The sequence below is a fragment of the Fringilla coelebs genome, assembly GCF_963513975.1.
Source record: "Fringilla coelebs genome assembly, chromosome: 3".
Classification (NCBI taxonomy): domain Eukaryota; kingdom Metazoa; phylum Chordata; class Aves; order Passeriformes; family Fringillidae; genus Fringilla; species Fringilla coelebs.
Genome location: NC_140030.1, coordinates 36,166,819 through 36,184,601, shown reverse-complemented (window position 1 = coordinate 36,184,601; position 17,783 = coordinate 36,166,819). Strand labels below are relative to the sequence as shown.

Genomic DNA, 17,783 nt, shown 5'->3' with positions numbered 1-17,783 from the left:
GCGGGGCTGCGCCTGCGCCCTGGCGCCCCCTCTCGGGCGGAGGCCAGCGGCGCGGGGCGCGGGTCCCGCCCCTCCGCTCCCCACATCCGTGTGGCGGAGGGGGGAAGCGGGTTCTCCTCGGTGGGAGCTGCGGAGCTGTTTGCGCAAGTCATACAGCCATCGAGGCTGGAAGAGACCTTTAAGGTCATGCAGTGCAAGCGTCCACCCGACACTGCAGCCCATAAGCACTAAATCACCCAGCTCTAGATCCAGAGGTTCTTGAACGCCTGCGGGATGGTGACTCCACCACTTACCGTGAAATACTTCAACGCCTGACCACCTTCACAGTGAAAAATATTTTTCTAATGTCTAATCTCAACGTCCCCTCTCTCAGTTCAAGGCCGTTCCTTCTAGTCCAGTCACTGCAGGCACGGTAAAAAAGAGACCGGCCCCAGAAACCTTCCAGGGAGTTGTGGAGAGGGATAAAGGCCCCCTCAGCCTCCTCTTCTTGAGAATAAACAACCCCAGCTCCCTCAGCTGTTCCTAATAAGACGTGTTTTCTAGACCTTTCAAAAGCCTTCTTGCCATTTGCTGGCCACACTCCAGCACCTCAATGTGCTTTTTAAAGTGAAGGGCAGAGAAGGCAACACAGGTTTCCAAAATAATAAGCGGGAGATGGGGGAAGGAGCTGGCTGGATCAGATGGACCCTTCACTGCTGAGCCCGCTCCTAGCACCTGGCCATGGTTGCAGCCTGTCCTGCCTTCATCCTCTCCTCAGCCTCCCTGCAGGTACTGACAGGTGCTGCTGAGACCCCCTTTTAGTTATTGTCTGGAGGCTGAACAGGCCCTGCTCCCTCAGCCTTTCCTTGTAAGAGAGATGCTCAAGTCCCTTAGTCACCTTTGTTTCTTTCCACTGGACTCGCTCCAGGAGCTTCATGTTTGTTGTAATTGAGGAGCTCAGAACAGGTTGATCCCAAGTGCTGGAATGAGGAAGATTCATGTGGAGACAGTCCCTGGGAGTACAGTTGGCTGAGCAGGAAATTATGCTACAATTCAAGTGTCTGACTTCTGTTGTGTAGATCCAAACCCAAGATTTTGGGTGTCTAGAAACTCCTGGTTACGTAAATGCTGCTGTGTTGTGATGTTTTGTTTCCTTTTATTTGTAAACAGTAAAATTAATAAAATTGTTTGAAGTCCAGAGGAAACAAAGCCCATGTGGTTGCCTCTGACTGCTTGTGTTCCCTTTCTACCTTCAATGCCACCAGCCACATTATAAAGTAAGGGAGAAAATTGAAATTTTGGAAAACACAATACCTGTAGGGTAGGGAGGGACACGGATCCGTGCTTCCTTAGGTAACTGGCCGGCAGAACTGAGATGTGATGGACAGTATTACAGTTTTAGCAGCAGTGAGCTGCTGGATTAGCACATGTAGCTCTGGACTCACCAGTCCTGGCTCATACTTCTCTGTGCCTGCAGGGTGAGTGGGAGGACTTTGGTGGAGTGTCTGCTTATTGCAGCCAGGGAGGCAGGAGGAAACAAACAGAAGTCTTGGCCAGCAGTGCCTGAACACAAGCTGGTAGTGTGCCCAAGTGGCCAAGAAAGCCAGTGGCATCATGGCTTGGATCAGCAATAGCGTGACCAGCAGGACCAGGGCAGTGATTGTTCCCCTGTGCTCAGCGCTGGTGAGGCTCCATCTTGAGTGCTGTGTCCTGTTATGGGCCCCTCATTACAAGAAGGACATTGAGGTGCTGGAGCATGTCCAGAGAAGGGCAGCAAAGCTGCTGAAGGGTTTGGAGCGCAAGTCCCATGAGGAGACACTGAGGGAGCTGGGGTTTTCAGCCTGGAGAAGAGGTGGCTCAGGGTGGAGCTTACCATCCTGTACAACGACCTGGAAGGAGGCTGTAGTCAGGTGAGGGTTGATCACTTCTCCTAAGTAACAACTGACAAGACAAGAGGAAATGGTCTCACATTGCACTGGGGAGGTTTGGATTGGGAAAAATTTCTCCACTGAAAGGGTAGTCTGGCATTGGAACAAGCTGCCCAGGAATGGCTCAAAAGGAGTGTGGATGTGGCAGTGTGTTGTGGATATGGTTTAGTGGTGAAAACAGTGACCCTAGGTCTACAGTGGGACTTCATAATCTTAGAAGTAATTTCCAACCTTAATGATTCTCCTGTTCCATGTTTTTATTCTGCACTAATCAAACTGCCTTTTTTTTTATTTTGGAAAGATGGCAGAGTAATGATAAATTGCAAGTTAACTTTTCATGTCTAAATCCAGATGGAGTATCTAATTTTTTTTTCTTGTTGTGAGAAAATACAATGAGGTGAGAAAAATAATAGGGAAATAAGTTTAGGTGTCAGGAGAGGATTGAGTGGTATGTCTGGGGTTTGTGTCAACAATTAATTCACAACATACCATCTGCTAATCTGGTAGCTATTGTTTTGGTGGCATATGCCACGCAGCTGATTTTGTTTGGAAACTATTGAGTAGAAAATCTGAGCGAAGCTGCTTTTGTTTGTTTTCATATTTGTCTAATTGAAAGAAGCCAAGGTGAGCTTTTTGCAAGAGCTTGGTTTTTAGGAAGGTAGCTTGGTTTTCTTGAGGGGAAGGGGGATGTTTTACTGTAATATAGGAGATGTTCTGCATGCAGTTCCCAAGCAATTTTTTCCCCCACATTTTGGAAGCCAAAAGAATGACATCAACAGAGAGAAAGCACACTCGTGGCCCTTCCCAGCAGTTACACCACCCATGCAGATAAAACTTCTGATCCAAAGTCAGCCAGGGTCATGTTTTTTTCCAGATTTTGGTAGGATGGGTTTGTGCCAGAACACATTTGCAATATATTGGTGGCAAGGATTGTTAGGTTGCTGCTGGTTCTCTAGCACTTTCCATCTTATAAAGGACAGGCAGGTCCCAGGCATCACTGACAGGGGAAGATCCTGCACTGTACAGAAAACACCACCGACTGAAGAGAGTTTATTCTCCATATGAAGAGCTGCAGGATAAGGCTTTGTGTGTAAAGGGAGAAGCAGAAACAGGCTTAGGCTTTGATGTGAATGCTGCTACTTGGCCTATGTTAAGCATGTGCCAGCTAACCAGATTAACTCTGCAGTGATGAAAAGCTTGGACTGCTTACTGTTTCTAGTTTTGCTTTATGACTGTGGGAAAGTGTTGTACGTTATCTTTAATGTGACTATTATGTTGCTATCATCTGACCCAAAAGGATGTTGAAACATTCAATCCATTAAGTCTTATGAAGTTGTTTGGTATGTTTTATAGGAGAGGCTTTATATAAGTGTAGAATAGTAAACATCTGTGGCATTTCTGAGTCACCCATCCTCTTAATATCAGAGTATCTCTCCTGAAAAGAAATCACACAAAAACCCCTTCCTTTTCTAAACCTGAGCCTGTTACCGAGATTTATTTTCCTTTCAACTAAATTCCTTTGGGATTTTGCATTCAGTATTGTGCTTTGTGCCACAGCCATTCACAACCTAACAGCAATTATTGCTTTTCTTGAGACTCGCATGCCCTTATCATTTGAGCTGCAGAAGAGCCTCTGCAGAGAACAGAGCAAAGCCAGTGCTGTGCCCCGCAGAAATGCTTAGCATGCGACAGCCAGCCTGGGGCGGTCCGGGGAGCAGCACCGCGCCTCCTGCCCTGGCTGATTGACCTCACAGCTCCTGCTTATTTCAAGTACTGCACAAGAACAGAGCTTCGCATTGTCTTCAGAATAAAGATAGGGTGCCTCAAGGTACTGATAAGCTTATCCTTGCTTTAGAGACACAGTTACAGAGTTATTGTGGGCAGAAAAAATTCTTTTTGCATCTACACTGGGACTTCAGCACTGGTATGACTTGTAGCGAGAGGGGCAACTACCATCACGTATTTGTTAGTTTTGATATGTGAATGTGAAATTCACCTTTTAAAATTATTTTTAAATGTTTTAGGCACCATGAGTTTCACAGTATTTTTATTGGAGTTGACAACTATGACTAGTTTTTTGTTTTGTGCTGAACAAATCTGGGGGAGAAGGGAAAGCAAAAATTAGTAATTAGAAGTACTTTTTTCTCTTTGCTCAAAGCTAATGATGAGAGTAAGCACTGTTGCATTGAGGCGTGTGAAACAGTATGTCTATATTAAGGACATAAATGCATAAGAAACAAACAGACCAGCTAGACAGGGGTGGCATTGAGGGTGTTGAGGGTTTTCTGTGTGGCTGTTGCTCTGCTCATGTCAGTCTCAAGAGTCCTTATGCTGATTTTCAGCAGCTTTTGCTCCTTTGTGTTGTTCCCATTGAAAGAAAGCTGTTTTCAGACAGCAGCATGCACTGTTTGGAACCCTACCACTGACAATCCAAAACAGTTTTAAGGCAATATGCATTTTAAAACCAAGACTCTTCTGTGTTTCATAACGTTATTTGTCTTCCATAATACTTGTTAGCCAGCCGTGTCTCTGTGAGACAAAACAAATCACTCAGCCGTGCTTTCCAGCAAAGATTAAAGCAATTGTTATTCTTCAAGCACCGATCAAGCTTATAAATCTTTTTCAGCTGAATTCAGTATGGAAGGAAAAAGGCACTTTGTTTGGTTCTACTTTCGTTTTTGAGTGGGTAAATTGGTTCTAACTGGGAACAGAATATCAAAACTCAAAGCATCCCCTCTAGAAAGAAAAAGGTGGTTTCTGCTACAAAAGAAGAGCAGAGAAACATGTGTAGCACTGAATTTTCTCACTACAACAATGTACAGCCAGATACATTACAGTGGGGTTTAAAGACAAATTTGAGTTAAGACTGCATCTCCAAAAAGGAAGGGCAAGGGGAGACCTCTTTTCACTTGTAATTGCTCTGGACTTCTTTGCATGCAATGTCATAATTGCTCAGCTTTGGAGTATGCCAATTTTATTCCCTGGTCCATTGCCAGAAAAGAAAAAATAATGAAGTTTATTTTTCAGTCTAATCTAAGCAGGGCAATGCAGTTGGGAAGGCAGTTGGAAGTGGAGGCACAGACCAGGACTAACCTCTGCCTCTGACACTAGGACTTCCAATTAGTTTAATCTGTGAGAATTTAAAATCCTTTCTAATGTATGCACCCTTTCTAATCTCAGGCAGGGAACACAGCTCCTAAGAAGACTACAGAGGGTAGAGATTTCACTGTTTCAACAGAACAAACTCTGTTTTAAGGGAATCTGACACACAGCATTCTGGAGCTCCTCAGATTTTCTGCACCTTACAGTTGTCTTTCAGTATATAAATAGCACCACACAGAATAATAGAATCATTAAGGTTAGAAAATACCTCCAGATCATTGACCCTGAGAGGAGCTCAGCTGGTTAGAGCGTGGTGCTAATAACACTGAAGTTGGGGCTTCATTCCCTGTATTGGCCATTTACTTAAGAGCTGGACTTGATGATCCTTGTGGTCCCTTCTGGTTTCTGTGATCTGTGAATCCAGTGTTTGACTGAACACTGCCATGCCAATTAAACCATAGCACTAAGTGCCATGTCCAGTCATTTCTTTAACACTTCCAGGGATGGAAGTGTTGATTGTTGAACCTTATAAAATTGGCTTCAGCCCATTGATCCAGTGTGTCCAGATCCCTCTGCAGATCCTTCCTGCCCTCAAGTAGAGGACCTCAACACTCCCACTCAATTTAGTGTAATCCACGGCCTTTCTGAGGGTGCGTTCTATCCCCCTGTTCAAATCATTAATGAAAGTGTTAAACAGGGCTGGCCCTGATACTGATTCCTGTGGGACACCATTAGTGACTGGATGCCAAATGGATGCAGCGCTGTTCACCACCATTCTCTGAACCTGGCCACTCAGCCAGTTTTAAACCAGGACAGGAGTGTGCTTGTCCAGGCCATGGGCTGCCCGCTTTTCCAGGAGAATGCCCTGGGATATGGTTTCAAAGGCTCTGCTGAAAGTCAGGTCACAGCCTTTCCCTCGTCCACTGGGTGGGTCAACTGGTCATAAAAGGAGATTGGTCAGATAGGACCTGTCTTCCCTACCCCCAGGCTGGCTGGTTCTGATCCCCTGGTTGTCCTGTATGTGCTGCATGATGGCACTCGAGATGTTCTGTTCCATAACCTTCTCCAGCACTGAGATCAAGCTGACTGGCCTGTAGTTTCCAAACCTTCTTGTAGATGAGTCCCTCTGGCCAACCTCCATCCCACTAAGACCTCCCTAATTAGCCAGGGCTCATGATAAATGATGGAGGGGCTTGGCAAGCTCTTCAGTTCCCTCGCTACCCTCAGATGAATTCCATTTGGTCCCACAGACTTGTGAGGGTCCAAATGGCTCAGCAGTCCACCAACTACTTCCTCTTGGAGTGCAGGGAGTCTACTCTGTGCCCTGTCCCTGCCTACTACCTCGGGGGACTGGTTGCCCTGAGGATCACTGGTCCTTCTGTTGAAGACTGAAGCGAAGAAGGTATCAGGTATTGGAGCCTTCTCCTCATCTTTGGTTACAATGTTCCTCTCCACAGCCAGTAAGAGATGGATATTTTCCTTGGCCCTTTTTATGCTGCTAATGTATTTATAAAACCACTTTTTATTATCTTTCACAGCAGTGGCCAAATCAAATTCTAGTTGAGCTTTTGCCTTTCTTATTTTCACTCTTCATAACCTAATGACATCCTTGTACACTACCTGAGTTTCATTCTCCTTCTTCCAAAGGTCACAAACTCTTTTTTCCCTGAGTTTCAGTAAAAGCTCCCTATTCAGTCAGGCTGGTTTTCTTCCACACCAGCTCATCTTCCAGCACATGGCAATGGCCTACTTCTGTACCTTTAAGATTTCCTTCTTAAAGTATGTCCAACCTTCCTGGATCCCTTTGTTTTTAAGGGCTGTTTCTCAAGGGACTCTGTGAACCAGTGTCCTGAGCAGACCGAAGTCCATGCTCTGGAAGTCAAGGTAGAGGCTTTGCTGATCCCCCTTCCTTACTTCAGCAAGGACCAGAAATTATTATTTTGTGGTTGCTGTGCCCTGGATGGCCACCAACCACCACATCTCCCACCAGCCCTTCTCTGTCAGCAAGCAGAGGGTCTAGCAGAGCACTGCCCTGACAAACTCTCTTACCAGCTGAGTCAGGGAGCTACCTTCCACTCACTCCAGGAACTTCCCAGACTGCCTGCTCTCCGCCGTGATGAGCTGTCAGCAGATATCTGGGAAGCTTTGCATTACCTGCAGTCCAGCTCCAAGCTCTGACAACTTTAGTCACCCTCTGAAGGGCATCAGCTTCTCTGGGGACAGTACCAAGGTGCAGGTTCAGGCACATGTGTAAGGTTGTGTAATAGTTTCCTCTCTGTAGAACTACCAAACGTTCACATGTAATTCCCACATAAAAGCCACAGTAAGTTATTCATAGTATATTTAAATTATACTATGAATAAATTAGAGTGTGAATAATTCAGTTAAGAGGTAAGGAGTTCATTTAAGAGGCAAAGAGTTCAGTCTTTCTGCATATTTTGTCATGTTACTCAGAAGAGCAGCCACATCCCAAGGTAAAATTGGGCACCAAAGCCCTGACATGAGATGCATGAGGCAAGGCATAAACAGTTATTCCATTGCTTAGTTATTGAGAGTAAAGTTCTAGGTTTCCTGGTGGGGAGTGGTTCAGCTGTGTAGGCCAGTGTGAGTACTGATTAGTACAGTAAACAAAACACATTTCAGTAAAAAAACCCAGGATTCATTTGTTTGGGAAAGCCACTGTATGTTAAAATTCTAAGAGAAAGACTTTTCTGAGCATTCGTGTAATGTATTGTTGGGAGTCACGTGTGCCTAAAAGAATATGTGTGTTTTGTGGACAGCTGACTTGCCCAGGAGAACACAAAATGCAAATCTGATGTAAAATGTCAAAGAGCAAACGGTGTGAGTTAAGGCTTACAGCATCCGTGTCTTCAGGCTGTGCTACTGTGAAAACACAGAGTGTAGTATCTGAGCTGATGCCAATGAGTGCTCAGAAGAGATGCAGATAAATCCTACAACTTCAAATAAATGCCAGTTTCCTCATATCTTTCTGATGATACAAGCTGCTTTATGGTTCTGGTTTGAGCTGTCTGCCAGCAGAGATATCAGGTTGCACTCGTTTAGTTTGTATTACCTAGGAGATAAGCAGTTCCTATTTTCCAGGCATAAAATAGTGACTCCCTTTCTCAGACATGAGCTGTTGATTGTTAATTCCACTAGAGAGCCGGGATCCAGCTGTAATCATTCACTGGACACAGGTAAGTTAGATTTTCTTGTTATAAAATTCAGTTTCACTGAATGAAAAGTTGATTTTCTAATATTAAATAGGATTGATAGTAGCCTCATGCAAGTGTCCCATCAGCCAACATAAACCATGGACATAATCCTCTTTTTGTTACACTATTGCAGTACTTCATAATATTACAGAGTTAAAATCTCTGTAATGTGGCCAGTGACAATTTATTGTCCAAGTGGAAATCTTTTGACTTTGTCAATTCTTTTTGTTATTTTACAAGTTGACCAAAGTGTGACAATAGCCTGAATGGAACAATAATATTTATTAATGTTGAAGATCATTTGCTGTGGAGAGAGATTTTTGTTTACATCAGGAGAGCATGGTAGAAATGGGTTGTCTATTTGGCACGAAGGTGATGAGAAATGAAGTTGTAGTCATGTAGGTGAGATGGGAATATCATGGCTTTAAAAAATTAATTAATTTTAGCTACTTCTGAGCTTAATTTTTTAAAAATACATCTTTTACCAAGTAACAAAGAAAACCATGAACTGTTTCTGCCCTCTCAAAACCCATTCATTGCTGCAGAGAAGAGACCACAGCAGTTAGCAACTGGCAAAGCATTACACTCAGCAGCTGCTGGTTTTTTAAGTGATGTTTGTGGTTTCCCTAAATACAAACCAAGATAGGATTTTGCCATAGTTTAGAAATTGTATTTTCAGGAAAGTGACTGTTTGGCAACTAAGATCTTGAAGCACAGGAAAAAAAAGGAATTTTGTCCCAAGCCACTGCAGAAACCAATGTGAAAGTCAGATGTAAAAGCCAAATCAACCAGCTCTAGTATTGTGCTAAATGACCAGCTGATCACTCTTCCATCTAGTGTTTCCTTTTCCTTCCTGTAGCTGGTTGGCAAATAAGTATCTAGGGTAATGTCTTTACATACCACATGTCTATTTTAAGCCCTATTTATTTCTGCTTTTAATATCACAGTAGTTAGAGGTTTATCTCCCAGTTGACCAAAGAGCTTATTTCTTCCTCCAAGGAGTTAAAAGTTAATAATAGGCATGGAACAGTGAGAGGTTAGAATCAGCAGGCTAAGGCAGGTGAAAGCAAGGGACTGGGCTATGAGAGACCATGTTTCTTTTCTTAGTTCTTCCTCTGATGTGCTGAGTGATGCTGGATAAACCACATCTGCCCCTTTGACAGCACATGTTTTCTCTGTCTAGATCAACAGTGTTTGTAGGAGAAGATGCCCTTTCTCATTACATGTTAATGAGGGGTTCTACAGGGTCTACTTTTTGTCTGTGCACAAGAGAAGAGCAAGCTATTGCCAGTATTTTTTCCTCTGCCATTTGGGTGCCTCCCCTTCCCCTGGAAGCACCTGAAGGATGAAATAGGTGGGAAAATTTTGGCTCACATCAGCTGTAGAACCATGGGCTTTGCTGCACTACAAATGACTAACAGTGGTCATGGCAGAAGTGAACAGCTTGGCCAGGACACAGACCCAGGAGGGCTGTGTTTGTTCAGGGGTTGTCAGGTTCTACCTGGTTTGTTTTTGAAGAGCCTTAAAAAACGAGTGTCAGTACTAAATTAATGTTATAGCTTTACTTATTTAATAAAAAGAGGTGAGTTGTCTGAAGAAGGCAAAGTTAATTTTTATGTCTTCTGTTTTCTCTTGCTGACTCTCTTATAAGGACCCGGAGATCACTGTGGCACTCTCACCATTGAACAAGAAGCAAAGTCATTGCAAGGTTAGTGACTTGTAGCAAGAGTTTTTCAGCTCCTATTGCAGATGTGCAATAGTTTGCATAGCTGGTGCATGTGCAGCTTGGTAATGTGACTTTGAATCAAGTGATACAGTTCCTTGGTGTTCCCAGGAGGATTCCTGATCCCTCCTCTTCTGTAGCAGAGCACTGAGCACTGAGTAATGAGTGATGACTAATGAGTAATAAGAGCAGCATGCTGAGGGGACTAGTGGAGCTTCCATCAACTTAAGAATAGACTGAACTGCCAGGAACAATTTCTGCACAACTAAGCCTTTTTAGGGCCAGAGAACAAAGTAAATCAGTGTTTCTCAGCCTGTGGACCTCACACCTCTGGTAGTCAGTAAGGAAGCAGTAGGCAGTCCATGAAACAGACTTAGCAATCATAAAATGGATGCATGCGTCCTTATATCAACAAACAGAAAAGATAAGAGCAAAATGCTGTTACTAAATGAACACCTGAAGATAAGCTTCATTATTTGTTTGGTTGTTTATGGAAAGCATTGTGCCAGTACTTGTTTTTTCTTTTCCTCATAACACTGGGAGGATCCTCGGTGTTTGGGGAAAAAAAGTGCTGTGATGATGTTTTGATTGAAGTGTGAAAAATAAAGGAGATAATGGACTCTAAAGATTGTTACCAGCTCTGCTTTTTTATGGTCCTATATCCTCTGTGGTTTCTACTTCTGCTTTCTTCTTTATCATGTTTTGTCACTATTTATGGTTCTCTTTCTTCTTCCTGTTATAAATAAATAAATAAATAAATAAATAAATAAATAAATGTTGTAGGTGCAGCAAATACTCCCCAGCAATGTTTATATCAGAAGAGAACTCTTCCATCTCTCAAACTGTGAGGATAATTTCGCTTGCTTGTACAGAATTGATAGATCCACTGTTCAGAGGCTTGTGTTCTCTCTCTTATTTCTCACTGTTCCATCTCTATTTCCCAAAATACTGTGCCTTCTTCCTGTAATTTTCCAGCTCTTTGAGCTCCAAGTTGCCTGCCCTTTGTGCCTCTAACACTTAGGATGCTTCCCCACTTCCTCTCCTGTTATTCAGTTTGTTCTTGCATTTTCTTATTTTCCTGTCACTGCCTTCTGCCTGCCATTTTCCTCCACACAAAAATACCTTTTCTGCTTTTAAAGTAATTAAATTAGCAGAGCTGATTGAAATCTAGGTGAAGTAATACTCTGAGCACTGTGCTTTTCAATGGATGCATTACTCAATGCACATTAGCCAACCTCCTGTAGGCATCAGTGAATGACAGAAATTAATATTTGATGAATATATTCAACAACAATAGCATTATTCAAACACTTTACTCAGTAAAGTACACTCAGCACACTCAGAAGTTAATGGTGCATTCAGGTTACTCTGTTTGCTCAGCAGAACACGTGCCCAACCCCAAGGGGGAAAATCAAGTCACTGATACGTGTGAGGGAAACGGGGTGGGAAGGTCATTTGTGCCTCTGGTCATTTGTGCCTCTCGTGAGCAGGATGTGTATGTGTTTGTTGGTGGGGGTGTTTAAATCCCATATAGGGAATAAAGGATGTATGTGATGAGGGATGCATGTGATGAGGAAGAGAGATTATTTGCTCTATTTCCTGACTGGCAGATTTTGTTTTCATGCTTATCACTCACACTTCAGCTAGAAATGAGAAAAAAAACCAACATATTTCTAATCTTCAGCTTTTCTTCAAACTAGGGTGTGCATGTGTGTATTGAGCAGAGGGTTGAAATAAGTCTAACTACAAACCCCTGCTTTTCACTTCTTGCTCCATTTAATGTTTTCTTGAGTACTTGATACAAATAACCTATCTTCTACTGTTTAACTCTCTCTAATGCCTCCTTGGTAGAGGATGTCTTCCAGTAGAGGCCAAGTCTCTTTTGTGGTGTTTATGTCCACAGTGCCAAGGAGATCCCCTTTTAATGCTTTTGTAACTTAAAACTTTGAGTAATTTCATTTTTAGCTTCAGCATTGGACATTACCCCAACACAAATTGATGTCATCTACATTTCCCACAATCTACTCAATTTCTTTAGCTAGCTTCCCTTCTTGAGTCCCTTTGTTTCTTTCTGCACAAAATAAACCTTCTCCAGATTCTAAGGCTAAAATCTCTCCTTGATTGCAAGGATTTGGATCACGCTTTTCCTTTCTTGTCCTTACATTAGCCAGAATATAATTTTGCTAAAGCATCATGCCCCAACACTACTCAGCATCTGCTGCCATGTGTACTGCCGCTTCTTGAAGTGTTACGAAATACTACTGCCATATTTTTCCTACTGCCCAGCTATGTGCTCACTAGATGATTTTTCTTTTTTAGTTGTCTGAATCCTCACCTTGCTGTGAATTTCATGCAGCCCACTTAATGTGTCTTCTCTAGCCTGAGCTAACTTGACCCTTCATCAGTCTTGTGCCTGTGCTGTTCCATAAATCAATTTTCTCTTGTTTACCTGTCGAGTAACTCCTTGTCTTTGAAGTCCATTTTCTTTTTTTTTCCATTCCATGTGTTCTTTGCAATGCTTCAGTGAATTGATTATATTTTCAAAGGATGCAAAAGCATCAGTTAACATCCACATCTATAGCAACAGTGGTCATAAAGCAAACATAACCTTTACAAAGCACATTTGCAGCTCCTTTGAACAGGGGAGCTGTGCTAGTTACAAACAATACTACAAAAGAGGCTCTGTGGCCCTTTAGGTTTGAAGTTGAAGGTTGTTCTCTACAGCCATTTCTCATTATCAAGTTAAGGCCACAGCTGGAAAAAATATAACCAAAGTTCTGCAGACCTCTGGCTGCAGAAGCACTGTGGGCCACAAGACCTGCCCTGCAGTCCTTCAATAAATTTTAGTTTCTCTTCAACAGAGCCCACTGACCAGGAGCCACTTTCAGTTCTGTGGAATCTCTGATGCCTCATTACTAAGCATCTAGGTAACAGCATCTGTTGCTCTCTTTAAAATTAGCTTTGCAGGAATTTCACCCATCCAGTCTTCTGTCTGGTTAGAATTTGTCCCTTGCTCAGGATCTGTTGACTTTAGTCAAATTCCTGATCCCTGTTTTTTTTTTGTTGGGACTTCTTATTCTCCTTTATGTTGTTCTTCTCAGTGTGGGATTGGCAAAGAAAGTGTAAAGTTGTTCTTTTCTAATCCCTCCTGCTGCTCAGTTAAGGAAGTAGCAGCTCAGCTTTGGGAGACCTCGAGGTAAATTTCTCAATTTATATTTAGGTATAATCATGGCCTGATTTCCACCAGTATTGGTTCCCGCTGATTTTTGTGCCTTGCTGGTGACCCAGCATATCTTTCATTTCTGTTCACCTGGAAGCTCAGAACTGGTGTAACTCCAACCATGGATGGACAGGTGAAATCAGTCTTTTTACATTAGAAGGGGATGGAGCACTAATAGTGGCCATCAGCAAAAGTCCCCTTGCAGCCACACTTGTTTTCCATGGAATTACAAAATCCAGAATTCCCTCCAACAGTGCTTGTGCACGTCTTAAAGCCTTAGAAGAGGCCTCTTGAGGTTTTCCTTCAAATCTCCAGAGGACTACTCATACACAGATGCACATGCACACATTGCTCAGTGAATGCTTTGTTTCCTTGCCTGTTATTTATTACATAGTGGTGTGTTCATGTTTGCTGTTCAGCTCCTTTGAGACTGTTGTGACTGTGTATTGCTTAGTTAGAAAGCATTAAAGCCTTAAAGCTCGTGTCTTCAAAAGTTTCATTTAAACTTCTGCTTGAACTCTGTTTGTGGAATACAGGAATAGCTCTTTAATGAAAAAGTAACCACAGTGCCAAACACATTTAAAAGCATAGGAGCATATGTCTGAAGGGATATAAGCTGGTATTTCCCTGTTATCTTTTTTATCTACAGAATAAAGGAATAGCTTGGTAGCCATTCGTGGCAGTATAAATCAGGAATGTATTAATTTCTGCAGCTGTCCCTTAGCTCCTCAAGCTAGTGCTGAGCTTTAATGGTAGCAATGCAGGAATATCCAAATAACCTTGCTTCCCTGCAGAAGCCTGATCATAGGCAGAGGTCATGAAGGGCTGCAGAACTGAGGGACAGCAAAAGAAGCACTGAGCCTAACAGAATCACAGAATCATTTAAGTCAAAAAAGACCTCCAAGACTGAGTCTAACCTTTGACCAATGCCCACCTCATCAACTAGACCATGGCACTAAATGCCTCGTCCAGTCGTTTCTAGAACACCTTGAAGGGATGGTGACCCCACCACCTCCCTGGGCAGCCCATTCCAATGCCTGAATACCTTTTCCATTAAGCTTTGTGATGCTGTGGCCTGATTACTACTCAAACTTGCCCACAGATGAACTTGTTCATTCCAACAGCAGTACCTGCAGCTACAGCAGGGTCAGTGGGATTTGTATGTGCCACTGCAGCCACAGAGGGGGACATTTTCTCCCCTGCTAGGCAGAGCTTGCAGAAGCAGAAGATGGGATGAGGATATTAAATACCACATGAAAACTTCTGATTTCCCTCCTCACCTCATGTCTCCCAGCTACTCTGTGTGCCGGGAATACATCCCCTTTTTGCTCTTACAAACAAAGGAGCTTGATACCCCCAAGGATCCAGTCAGACCTGGAGATGGGGCCAGGTGCAAAGGTGACTGTATATTCTTGGTGGATACCTCAGGTCTTCTTTTTACTCTGATGAGTCTCCCTGCCAGTGGCTCCTTAGGCAGTATTCTAGAATTAGGAAAGACTTGTGCAGATAAGAAACTGTAACACACACACACAAAATACGCAACATATTTTGGAGTAATGATAAGAGATACAACAAATAAAATCCAGTGAAACAGGAAAATATTTAAAATATTGCACAAATTTACCCAAAAGTTAGACCACAGACAAAAAGCAATCAATTTGCATTTTTGTAGTCAACTTAGTATGGGGCACTTGGTTTCTATGCATAAATTTGAAAGTGAAATCTGATTTGACTGTGTGTAGTATTTGCATAACTGACAGGGCTAAGTTGAGTGCAATTCAGTGGTAGAGTGAGCCTGAACTTGCCAGAGAAAGCCCTACCTGACAGTCAGGAGACCTTCAGGGAGAACAGGCACATTTCTTACAGAGAACAGCTTAACAGAATTATTAGACTTCAGCCTAATTGGAAAATGTATTTAAACAGCAAGTAAATTTTGTTCAATAGCCTCAGAATGTATCAGAATTATTAAATTATCAGAAATAGGGACAGCTTTTTGTTCTTATTTAAATGCTTAATGATATTAAATTACTTCTAAATGCTTAATAATTTTAAATTGTTTCAGCTACTGGTTATATTTCATGTTGAATGAATGTCTCATTTGTCTTCACCCAAGAGGATGCATCTCTCTGATCTTGTGTTTCTTTGATATAGCATTTCCATCTTTCCTTGATGAGAAAAATGAGCTGGGTGTTCCTACGTGATCTGCTGAGTGGAGTAAATAAATACTCAACAGGAATTGGAAGAATTTGGGTAGCTGTTGTGTTCCTGTTCCGCTTACTGGTTTATGTTGCTGCCGCAGAAAACATCTGGAAACATGAACATGATGAATTTGAGTGCAATATAAAGCAGCCTGGTTGTGAAAATGTCTGCTTTGACCATTTCTTCCCTGTCTCTCACATTAGATTTTGGGCTTTGCAATTAATCATGGTCTCCACTCCTTCACTCTTGGTTGTCTTTCATGTTGCTTACAGAGAGAACAGAGAGAAACACCACAACCAGAAACTATACAAAAATCCAGGAAAGATAGATGGTGGATTGCTGTGCACTTACCTAATCAGCCTCATTTTAAAAACAGGACTTGAAATATTTTTTCTTGTTCTGTTCTATAAATTGTACAACGGATTCAAAATACCACATCTTGTGAAATGTGACATAAAACCATGTCCCAATACTGTAGACTGTTATATTTCCAAACCCACAGAGAAGATGATTTTCCTCTATTTTCTGGTGGCAACTTCATGCCTGTGCATTGTATTAAATCTAAGTGAACTGAGTTATCTGATGTTCAAATACTCCATAAAATGTTATCTGAAGAGACACATGAAGAACCAGCAAGGCTCAAAAAGCAATTGCTGCAAATTCAGCAGCAATTCAATTGTGCGAACTCATCAGGCACAACAGAGCAGCAGCTGCAGGACGACTTCACAACAGCTCATCGTCTTTGCCTCTGAATATGCAAGATGAACATGAAAAACATTCCCCGCTGACTTGAAAGAAGGCTGGAGACCACCCTCCCATTACACAAGCTGTTTTTGACAAATTGCTTTTCCAATCAGTGCTTTGCAGAACTATCCTTTGAAAGGATAGTTACATAGGAAATGCTGTTTCTCTGTTAGTTCCCCATTACTTGAGCTGATAAATTCGCTTACATTATGTATGTTGAACATAGAATCATTGAGACCTTTTCATGTTGAAAAAGTAAATGTAGAAGTTCTGAGAATTCCATGAAACTTTAATATAAACACAGATGCTTATGATAAATCATGCTGAAACAATTGCCCAAACAGTTGTGTACTGAATATTACACAGAATTGCTTTGGTACAAGAAAAAATAGGCTTTTTATATGCAGAGATAAGAAGAACCTGGGATTGATTAAGATGAACAGCAAGGGGTGTACAGGATTTGTCAGGTGGGTGGATCAGACATGGTAGCTGCTGAAATAGCCATGGGAAAGTGCTGGCATAGAGTGATTGCTGTGCCTCGGAGTGAGCTGGATAGTCACGCGTCCATTCCATTGTACTATAAAACCTCTCAAAAAAAGGAAGAACCAAGAAGAGGTAGACACATCTAGTTTAGCCCATGTGATAAATATAGATTTGGTTATTTAGCTGTTTGTGGAGCACCTCCTTCTAGAATTCAGCCTTTACAGATATTAGGATGTCAATCATCAAAGAGTATCCTTTAAGAAAGGCACTTGCTCAAACTTGTGCAAGCAGCATGTACCAGGGTACAGAGTTAACTCCTGGTCACCTGCACCAAACAGCTCCCATGTCATTAGACTTGTCTTCTGCTCTGTGGTAGTAGCATTTAAGTGAACAGATCATTCCTACTTCCCTAGGATCTGAATAGAGAAATGCAGACCACACAATACAGCAGAACAGTAGCCAGCAGTCCCTAGTATTAAGTAGCCTAGAATCTGGTTCCTTTAGTAAGGCTGAAAATATGCTACTCCTTCAGTAGATTTCTCTGCTGCAGAAGAACACATAAAATCTAAAAATGTGAAAAGGCTCCAGTAGAAACAAAGGAAAAAAGAATCACCTGTTCCCTCCCCCAAATTTCAAAGTATCTCATAAACACCACATACCTCTGCTCTTTGTTATCTGTGTTTGGGCTAACAGAAAAGGGACAGAAATAATTTAAGACAAGTCTTCTGTTGAACCTAGGCTTCTAAGACAATGCAAAGTAGTGCCTTAAAAACTTCCTTCGGGGTAGTGTTCTCTTTCTGTTGCTGGAATGAAAGACCTTTGGACATACATCTGGTACTGAGCCTGATCAAAATGCACTGTTTAGAGAAAAACACAGACTGAAGTGGAGCTGCCTGAATGCTGAACTAATTTTATTGTTTGTGCCAGGATAAGGAGGAAGAAACAGTGACAAAAGCAGGTTAACTTTTTTTTTTCTCTGAGGCTCCCTCCGGCCCGTGGCTTTGGTTACAAAGCATGACATTTAATGAGTAGCAGTTACAGAGCAAAACTTAGCAACTAATGAACAAGCTATGCACTTTTGATGGTGATTTTCAAGGTAGGGATTGTTATTTGTTTGCTTCCCTAAAATAAACCTGCTTTTATAAAATATGGGAAGACATTTGCTGCTGCTGAAATTAGCAGCAACAGCA

At 42.2% G+C, this 17,783-nt stretch overlaps 1 protein-coding gene across 1 annotated transcript; it reads left to right on the top strand.

Moving 5' to 3' along the window:
• Positions 1 to 15,345: 15,345 nt before the first annotated feature.
• On the top strand, positions 15,346 to 16,159 carry GJB7 (gap junction protein beta 7; the record flags this gene model as incomplete). The annotated part of the gene is given in 2 exon segments (XM_084202472.1): positions 15,346 to 16,026; positions 16,028 to 16,159. Coding segments are annotated over 2 exon segments (813 nt in total).
• Positions 16,160 to 17,783: the final 1,624 nt, after the last annotated feature.